Below are 10,716 nucleotides of genomic sequence, written 5' to 3' on the forward strand. Positions count from 1 at the left end.
GGTTTCTGTGTATAAAGGGTTAAAGTGTGAAGTAAGAGTTTCAAAAGCTAATGCTGGCTTCAGCTTTGCACTATTCATGGTGGAATAGAACATTCAAGTAAGAAAGTGGCATATACCACCAATAAGACTCCTAAACTGACTCATTTAAGGTGGAACTAAATGTTTGCATTTGACAATTGTGAGTAAGAACTAAACATCTGCTTCCTACAATGACATTTATGGTGGAAAGCAAAAATATACAAGGAACATACATGGCCTCATTTAGAACATTTTATAACGGGAAGTAAAACTTGTAAATACAGGAAAAATGGCAGCTGCGAAAAGAAAAGTTATTCTTTTTATAATTATGTCACTAAAGGTTTAAGTATGTGATTGTAAAAGAGTTTGTGTGTGACGACATTGTTGCTGTGTGGAGTGTGATGGTATTTTATTTTACTGCAGCCAGTATTTATTACACACCACAGTTTGAGGGGTAATTGATTTAGGACTCTGCACACACCTCAGATCATCCTGAACATTACATGACACTGGAGACTGTGAAGGAAAGGAATATGTTTCTAATATGGTTCAAGAGAAAGGTTTATTTGAGGTAAAGCAGTACAAACACATTCATCCTGCAAACATGTTCATGCATAAACACAGAGTTTAACAAATGACCAGCTTCAGTGTCACACGTAATCTTATTAAAACAAATTCCTGCCGTCATATCAAATTAAATTTGAAAACCCACATTTCCGTCCAACCTCAACCTCTTCAGTTTTCTGGGTTTTTTTGTCCACATTATAATTTTTAATTTATTTTTCATGTATATTCTGAACATTTCTTTATGAATGTATCAAAAGAAATACTAAACTTGAATAGTAAGAAAAGAGTCTTCTGAAAAAAAGGAAAACAATCTTTAGAAAGCCTCAAATAAACGTGCAACAATTTTAAATACAACACACCTTTTCACCATACACTTCAATACATTCCTGCAAAGGAAATCTTTAAGGGATGGATTTGGAAATATAAAGCTTTACATTCCTTTTTGCCATTCTGCAAAAGGTTACAGACACTAAAATCTTTTATACTGAAATAACCCACACAAGTAACTGACCATGAGTAAATTTAAATTTAATTGTCATTTAGCTACTGGAAGTTGCTCTGAATAAACAATCTGTAATAGGAAGAGGCCTGTTTGTGAATTTTTGTTTGCTTATCAATTAATTAATGTATTATTCATTTAGTTTGTGCGTTTATTAATTTAATTTATTTTAATAACTTTTATTTATAACTAGTTTAGTTATATAATTAAAGTCTGGTCAGATGATACTTTCAGCATTCTTCTGACATTACAAACACTTGAGGTGTTTTGGTAAATTTTGTTAATGATTAATTAATGAAAAAACTGATTTACATACGATTAGCACTCAAATACTTAATGCTAGCCTTTCATGAAAGAGACCCTGTGTGCAAATTCTCAGTGAAAGTCATATATACCAGAGTTGAGTTTTATTTCCTGAGGGAAGTGATACACAAAACAATAAAAAACATAATACAAAAATATATTAAATAGAAGGTAATATGACATGTACAATCAAATCAATAGCAGAACTACTGACAACTAAGTTGAAGCTTAGTTTTGGTAATTATTATATAGTGGCGCAGCAGAAACAAACCATGTTTCTTCATCATATGTTTCACACACACACACACACACACACACACACACACACACACACACACACACACACACACACACACACATATATATATTTCAATCAGTGCAAATAATCATCAAGCATACATATTTTGAAATGTGGCCTTCTATTACCAAATTAACATGTTTTGTTGGTTGTGCCTAACTAAAAATAAGAGAACACACTTTTGTAGCTACTGCTTATTTTTTCAATGGGGGAAATATTTTTATTTCTCTAAAGCTGTATTCACACAACTGGAATTTTTAAGTGTGTGTTCACTTTAAGATTTAGAAAAATCAACAAAACATGTAAATCTGAAGAGGGCTATTCACAATAACACAGTTGTAAAATATGGGTCTTCAGAGCTCCCCCACCACATCGATAGCTCATGATTTCTGACCTGTCTTCAGCAACTTTTGTTTAAAGTGTACCACAGCTTTAGTAAACAATTGTTCACTGTTACTCCTTCATACATTCACCAGCGGTTTAGCTTCATTATGGGTTTATAGTGGAGTCAGCGGGAAAAGTGCACAGAGAAATACTGATCAGTTTTGAAGATACAGATTGGTGTAGAAATGTACCATAAACCACTGCAATCTTCTATACAAGCTTTAAGAAATTCACACATTTAGATCATTGAAACGGAGTTAACCCTGAACCTTACTGCCATTCGTTTTCTTATCTTGTTCTCCATTCCCTGAAAAACAGTAGAGAACAAGAAGAAGATTAGGAAACACACTTAATAGACATTCATTTAAAAACCAAGCCTACTTTGGGTTCAGTTTCAGTTAGAAATTAAGCCCCTTATTAGGCCTAACCCAGTCACACTGCCCCCAACAAACTCTAGCCCCCACACTCACTCTCATGGAACAGCAAGTGAGTAGATCCTTAAAGGCAATGCCCATGACTCTGGGGAATTGCTGTTCTGTAGTTCGTTTACATTCAGAAGCTCTGTGTCATTTAAGGTGTAACAGTGTGTTTGAGGAGAAAAACAACTGTTGTTTGTACATGGCTGATGTGTAACTGCATTGTAGTAATTTACACAAACACCTGATTCTCTAGTAAAACAGGGGGGTACCTGTAGAAACTTTAATGTATGACACCGGCCCCTTGCCCTCTGCATTTGATCCAGCATCACTTCTCTTGCCTGTTAAATAAACACAAGAGTACAAGCTTAATTGGCAAGTGTTCATTCTGTTACAACCTAGATTACAACCCAGATTTCATCATGAAATTCACATAATACCAATACATGATATCTAATAAACTGGAGGTGAACCTTCTGCCCACAGGGACCTGGCTCTGTTTCATTTTCTCAGAGAGAAAGTCAGTAATGCTGATGTTCTGAGGATGAATGAGGACAAAGGGGAGATCTGCACTTGTTTCCTAGTTACTGACAAAGTATCTGTAAAGTATCACTCAACAATTCTCAAGCAGTTATGAGTTGCCAAACTGACCATATTCACTACATGTCCAAACTCTTTTATTATGAGTGAATTCAGCTATTTCATTTGTTCACACACTGCTCACACAATCATTCAACAGTGAATTAAGTCTCTAATATCTCCACAGAAAAGCACTGACCAATAGGATGCTACACTAAAGCAAATGTACAGGAGCCTAAGGTTGCCATACTAAATTTAACACTCAGCTTTGGACATATGAAATATACTGAATTTAGCATTTTTTTATTATTTGTACTTTAAAGACATATTGCAGGAAAACAAACTTACTAAACATCTTTCTGAATATGAATACTAAGATGACCATGAAAACCAGAAGACCCGCAACCACAATTCCTCCAGCGAAACCCATTATGATCCCAGTTGTACAATCCATGCAACTTCCATCTAAAAAGAAACAAAAATTAAAAAAGTGAAGCTACATTAAGTAAGAACTTTGTTGTAGTTAAAAGAATAAAAAAATTAAACACCCATTAAATTACCAAACTTTGGTATTGCTCACTTTAGAATATTTTCCAACAAACTCATAATGATTAGATTAATCTGATGAGGAAAGGGTCAGATTACAATAGATCACAAAACTGACAATACACAATGTACTTCTGCATGTGTGTAATTGCAGATTTAAATACAAAAAGTAAAATCAATAACTTTTAGAGAACATTTGAAGAGTTAATATTAAATAGAAATGTAACATAAGTATTTACCCCATTCTTTAATAAATGGTTCTTTGAGGGTGCGGTGGGTTACATAACAGTCATATTTTTCTGTATCTTCCTCCTGGACATCCACACTCTTCCTCAGCTGGTAGGTTCCATCACCATTGGGTCTGACACCCAAGGATGTTAGTAGGTGTTCTGGAAGTGTAGTGCGATACTTTCTCACTCTCACCACCACGTCTTTGGGGTAGAAGCCTGTGGCCAGGCAGGTCAGGGTCAGTCTGTTTGAGGAAGTCTGAGATTTCTTTGCGAACACATGAACATCCGGTGGAGCTACAAAGAAAAAACATATTTAGTTTAATTTTAGAAGAGGATTTTATTAAACTTTCCCAAAGGTCATGTTTATTATTATTATCTTATGTATACCTCTTTACATTTTGTACAGTGAACTTGGGTGTCTTGAACATGCTTTTTAAATAAAATATTATTAAAGTTATTATTACTATTTTTTTTGTGAAAAAAATGAATCATAGTTATGTATCTTTGTGGTACGTTGGGAAAGATTATATCTGCTCTTCATTGCCGTGCCCCAATTATCCACAACTATGCCTTCACTAAATTGGAAAAGCACAAAGAGACCTAGCATGTAGATATATGAAGGACTTAGACAACTGTTTAAGAAGACAGTTTAACAGACTAGTGGCCTTTAATCCTTTGAGGTCTTGGCTTATTTTGGCCATTTATGTATAAATATGATTTTCCATTAAACAGTGCTGTCTCTCTTTTTGTGCTATCTCTCTCTCTCTCTCTCTCTCTCTCTCTCTCTCTCTCTCTCTCTCAGTATTCAGTTTGTAGTAAAGAGTCAGTAGATTCCAAAGTGTTTCTGTTTTTTTTTCTAAGATGACAATTGGCAAATACATTAAAATAAATACAGTGCCAGTTCTACCCGATTTTGCACATATTTACTTACATGGTAGCACCTATTTAAAAAAATCACATTTCAATTATGATATCTCCATTTCTACTTTGTCTACCCTCAGAAAACAAAAACAAACATTAAACATAAAGCCTGTACTTTAGGGTTAAATTTACCTTACCACAAATATATTTCAATAGGGATACATCCTTTTATTAGATGTTTTTCATTCTTTTTAACATTCTTGTGGACTCCACACAAACATAGGTGTGAAATTGTAGGAATTCATCCTTTGGTAGCTGAACAACTGAATAATAAATAAATTATGGCTCTAAATAACTTAAGTATTTGAATCTGTATTTTGAATATTATCTGAATTATTGATGGTTGAATTACACTTTATGGCATTTGCTACATTTGAAGTATTTAGTAGCGTAATCCATGAATTGGGATTTTAACAATTTTTGTTTGTATAAACTGTGATGTATTGAAATATCCACATTCACTAAGTCAAATAATAATAATAAAGTTAAAAACACTAAAAAATATGAAACTAGGCCAGAGGTCACCCATAGGTGTTTCTCAGCAGAATTAAACTTCCACAGAGTGAGGGATTACAGTGTTTAACTGGATAAATCTGACTGTTATTGCTGTCTAACCAGTTCGTCTGCACGGTGTCTTGGTTTAACTTCAACTTTACAACAAACAGGTAAAATATTCTGATTATTAAAGCCACAACAAAATCATGCTTGGACAGTTTTCTCACATAAACACATTGCCTGAGTGTCTTTTCAGTACAGTGTCTTTTTAAAAACATACTAAAGTTGAAGGAAAGGCCCTGTTTAACTTGTTGTAGTGATATATATATATATCACCTTCATGCAGTTCAGGAGAGTGTATGATCAGAGGAAGTCTGTTATTATCTGTTCCTAGAAAACAATCAAACTGAAGACTACACTGAACAGAAATGACATTCAAGCAAATTGTTTGCAAAAGAAAACTGTCTGACAGGATCACGACAGGAGTTGGCAATATCACATTTTAACTGTGACGATACTAAATGCAAGCACCTTTACATTTTAATACAGAATAATTTTGTTAAACAAAAATATTGAAAAAAACATAGATAAAAGTTATGTTTTTGAATTACGTCATTAAATATTTCAAATTTATCAAATTCCATATAAATATAATTCAACTATAAAACATTCTGATAAAGGCAAATTCAAATATATAACATTCAGGTAAATATAATTAAAACATTCAAAATTAAAATTACAGAAGCACTGATTGGCTGCTGACCAGTGAGCCTCAAATAAGTGATTCTGTGCCGGACACATTTAAACTAGTCCATCGCATGAGTTAATTTGTCTAACTTTCAATTATGATTTATCTTCCAGTAAAGGAGACTCATCTAGTAAGCCTATCTAATGTAGTGATTGACCTCATTTTTACCTCAGATTTTTAAAGTAATTAATGAAAAAAAAAAGACTTTGAATACTCACAGTGTTTTCTCAGCGATTCTTGTCCATACTCCATGAACTTGCTGAGCCAGTCCACACACTCCTTCTCCAGGTAACCCTTGGTGTACTGGTTCAGGATCGCCACATCGTCCCACTTCCTTTTGGTCGGCTCAGCAGCTGGAACCGGAGCGACCCAGCGCATGTTTTCATCATCAAAGGAGAGGAACTCTGATCCATCATAGGCGTACTCATCAATGCCACTCAAATATTTTATTTCTCCATTTGTGTCATCAATCTCACAGCCATGTCTCCACTGAAGAACATGGAGATCTGCAAAAAATAATAAAGGACAATTAAATTCACTGGTACATCACAAGAGAACATATTTTAAAGTGGAATGACTGACAAGTCACTAACCAGTTTGATTGTGCCTCATTCTCTGCATCAGGATGTCCACATTGACTTTGAACCACTGCTCTTTGCTCTTGCGAGACTGAGTGCCTTTATCCCAGTAATCCGACTGCATCTTCTCTCTCATCCAGTCCTGCTTGGGAATCTTCATCTGATCTTTACTGTTGTAGTAGTCGATCTCTCTGTCATCCAGTAAACCCATTGCTGTGAAATCATAGATCCCTGGAAGATCCACATTTTTGGACAGGGACATGTAAATGTAGTACAGGGAGTGTTTCTCTGAAATGGAATCAGGAAAAAAGTAATAAAAAAACATAAATATAACAAATCTTGTTATATTTGTACTCCCTCCAAACGTGACACCCTCCAACTCTGGAATGATCTTCCAGATAGTACTTGGGACACAGACTCAGTTGCAATCTTCAAATCTAGGCTGAAAACTCATTTGTGGAAATCAGATATTTATTTTAAGTTCTGCAGATGTTTCCTCACCATTGCTGCTCTCCAGTTGGTCTGCATTGGAAACCAGGTCTATTTTGTTTACAAAGCCAGTGTCAGTAATTGGGTAAAAAATATGTTCTGTGTGTCCTTCTGGTACTCTCCTTTTAGTTACGCTGTTAAAGTCAGATCTGTCATTAGTCGTTAGCCACACTCTGGAAATGTCCACATTCTCTGTTTTACATACACCCAAACAGAACTAAATTTAATTACACCACTCTACCTTTTTTTGAGAAAACCGCTGCCCACATGTCTGGAGGACTGAACACTCTGGAACACTTAGAATGGTGTGGGAACATATTTTTGAACATGATGTTAATGACATTCCAGAAATCAATGAGAGTGGAGCTGGGATTATTTCACTGGCATCTGCCATTCTCATTTATGTCCAGGCTGTGTCTGAAATGAGCAGAGTGCTATCTATTGAGGCAGTATTCTGAGAGAGGAAGATGCAGTGTCATGTCTGTATTTATTGCTTGTTTAAAGCACTGCCTATTTTTGCTCCAATATCTTCATAGTTGTAAGTATTCTGGTTAGGGAGCGTTATTGTACAGGTGACCGGCAGTTTAGGAGAAACTCCTGCGAGGTTTTGAGAAGCGAAGCTGTCTATCAGTTTGTGTGATCAGAAAGTGTGTGGTGCTTCATTCAGGGTGGATTGGGTAGTGTGGGGTCTTTGAGGACTAACAATGATCAAGCACGGACAAATCTGTGAAAAATGCCTTTGTGTGGGGCGTCTCACGTTTTCAACATCGATTAGGATTTTTATAATCCTAGTGTGAGCCAGGTATACAAATAAACTAAATGTCAGCCTACCTAAAAGAAAAAAATTACAATTTTAGAATGTTGTTTTTGATGTATACATAGAATGTGACACAAATAGGTCTAAAATGTTGTTCCTTTTTCCTCTTTAGATGCTTTCATCTGCACATTTAAAACCACTACCAAGGTAATTAAGATTAAGTCCACATTGAAATATGCCCCGGAGAGGATGGGTGGTGACCCCAAGAAACACAACTTTTTTTTTTTTTTTTTAATTATACTGTTCCTAGTTATCTATCTATAAATATGTATTCTAAAGAAGTAGACTGTTAATTTTGTCATCTTAAAGTTTGCTTTTATTTCCCCCTCCCATACCACATGGAGCATCCCCACTCTGACTGTGAAATACTGTCTTATTTAAACAGCTATATTTCCTCATTTATTCAGGAAGGTGCCATAATCTTTCTTTCCAGGGAGTTCAGTCTGGTCATTCAAGCTGAGCTGTACGTGTTTTGTGTATTGTATATTGATAAAAAAATAAAACATGTAAATCACAATTTGCTAATTAATTTAGAATGCAATAAAATGCCCAACTGTGTACACTTTTAAATGCCCTGTTTAAGAAACATTTGCATGCTTTAAAGAGTCATTAACATGGTGAAATGTTTCTTCAGATTCATGGAGATCAAAAGTGCTGACTGACATTAACAAACGTCGGCTGGGGAGAGGTGGGCGTGAATGTTTTGGAGACGGACACCTCACAAATACTAAAAGCGCGTCCCTTATCGGATAAATACGTATGTTATTAATGTGCAAATACTGGGCGGGCTGTACCAAAGACGACGTCATTGGTACAGTCTACAGTAGAATAAGATGTAATCTGTAGTTTGAAAAACAGACGCTGAAACAACATCGCATTCGCATGATTCCCCTTTCAAAATCGAAACTATTCCAAGGTGATTTCACCGTTGACCCGTGATGTTGATTCAACGGTGACTCAAAGCTGAAATTCCAGCTGGGAACAGGCTTCCAATGAACACAGACTGTCAGGAAACGACAAAATATTTTGGTTTTAATAGTTTGCTTGTTAGCATTTTAAATTCCCAACTGCTGAATGGAAAGGAATCTGCCCAAGTGTCCTGTTTTTTGAAAACCACTTTCTCCTATTTTTTTTTAAAACCATCCCACTTAAGTTAAAATTGCGTTACGTAAATTTTTTCAAACAAATTTAGTCGTTCCTATGAATAAGATTTAACCGACTTTGAAGGGACGTCAGCAGCGGAGCTCCGTATGTCTTTAGTTAACAGTAAATATTCCGTTATTTGTGTCGTTCGTAGGCGACCTGTTTTTTATTATTATTTTTTTTTTACTTTCGGTTTCGCGAAATGGCGCTGGGGGTTCAGACTGACCTCCGAGAACAGGAGCACTCACTGCGCACAGAAACAGGAGTATGACGGCTGGACTGCCCATCATCTTCACATCTTCAGATCCAGTCCCAGTTTAAACTCAGTCTGGAGGACTTTCTTCCCTCTCTCTGAAATAGTACAGTGCTCCGCTCACTGTAGCCTATTACAAATAAACAACAACATTCAGGCGAATTGCCCAGAATCTCAGCCAATAGAAAAACAGAACGCCTATGTTACATACGACATAACACTACGTCACTGTTTCTTGCCGTTCCTGTGCTAAGAGCATATACTATTAATTGCAGCCCACCAACCAGATTACAAAACAGGGAAGTCGTCACTTGTTTCTAAGCAGATCATGCTGGCCAATGTTCCAGGTTTCAGTTGCGGGGTTTACAGCGTGGTGTTTACTTAGAGACACCCTTTACAAGTTCACTTCGGTTGTGAGCGTTTGTTGTATAGATAGTTAAGTATTTAACAGAAAAATGTCACCGGTTTCTAAGAAGAGAATTCTAGAATTCAGTTACTCTGGCCATGGCTGTTCCTGACATGTAATTGTTCTTAAAAACACGTTTATATCCTTGTAAACCCGCTGTTTGCTCAATTAGTGTTGTGTTTAATTAAAACACTTTTTAATTTAAATTTTTGTAACAGGGAAATGTCACTGCTTTCTAGATAACCCTGGCTATGGTTGGTTAATAGAATGGTTCTTTATTTATTCTGCCCCTCATGCCATTTATGAGGTTGCAAGAATATTTTTTTTTTCAGAAATTTGTTTTTATAGAAATTACCATAGACACTTGATTTGTGAAATAACGTGAAACTTGCCATTTAAATGGGTAAAATATCATTAAATATCATTAAGCAGCATTAAAAATGACAACTATATTTAAAAACCCAAACAAAAAGTATGTAAAATTACAAAACGTCTAATATAAGATAAACTGTATGGTGAAGTGTACCGTGTAATACGTTTAGACAATGCGCATGTCGTGTTGTCTAATCTGGGTTTAGCAGGTTTACAGTATATTTTGCAGTACACTGTGCTCCATTTCTTATTAACATATATTGGTATGTTAACATACAGCACAGCAAGCTGTTGTTTATTCTGCCATTAAAACACAATGTGTATGCTTGGGTTGGTTTTTGGTTACTCTTATTAAAGCGGTTTTAGTGCTGTGATGGGTCAAAATCCAGAATGAAAAAATTAATGCTATTGTTTTGGTACCAGGTGTACTGCTGCTTTGACATTACCTATTCTAAAATCTGGGTGAGGAAAAAAGCAGACCCGATTGTATACTGTAGTTTGCAAGCTCAAAAGGGACAAAATTTTTTATGCTGAACTCCATATTTATGAAGGCTTTTTTTATTCAAACTGTGATTTTTGTTTAATCAAAATCTGATATCCTGTTAAATAAACTTATATAAACAATACACTCTTTTTGTGAACAATGTTTAATCA

General features: G+C 35.4%; 1 protein-coding gene across 1 annotated transcript; it reads right to left on the reverse strand.

Annotated features, from left to right (window-relative positions):
* Window positions 1–568: 568 nt before the first annotated feature.
* LOC136693731 (class I histocompatibility antigen, F10 alpha chain-like) lies at window positions 569–9,431 on the reverse strand. The gene is made up of 7 exons (XM_066666865.1): window positions 9,258–9,431; window positions 6,598–6,870; window positions 6,223–6,510; window positions 3,850–4,134; window positions 3,413–3,529; window positions 2,758–2,826; window positions 569–2,376 (listed from the first exon to the last, which is right to left on the reverse strand). Exons 1-7 carry the CDS (start codon window positions 9,319–9,321, stop codon window positions 2,327–2,329), a joined length of 1,146 nt encoding a protein of 381 aa, XP_066522962.1. The 5' UTR covers window positions 9,322–9,431; the 3' UTR covers window positions 569–2,326.
* Between the last annotated feature and the right edge of the window lie 1,285 nt (window positions 9,432–10,716).

This window comes from Hoplias malabaricus, chromosome 4, assembly GCF_029633855.1.
Source record: "Hoplias malabaricus isolate fHopMal1 chromosome 4, fHopMal1.hap1, whole genome shotgun sequence".
Lineage (NCBI taxonomy): Eukaryota > Metazoa > Chordata > Actinopteri > Characiformes > Erythrinidae > Hoplias > Hoplias malabaricus.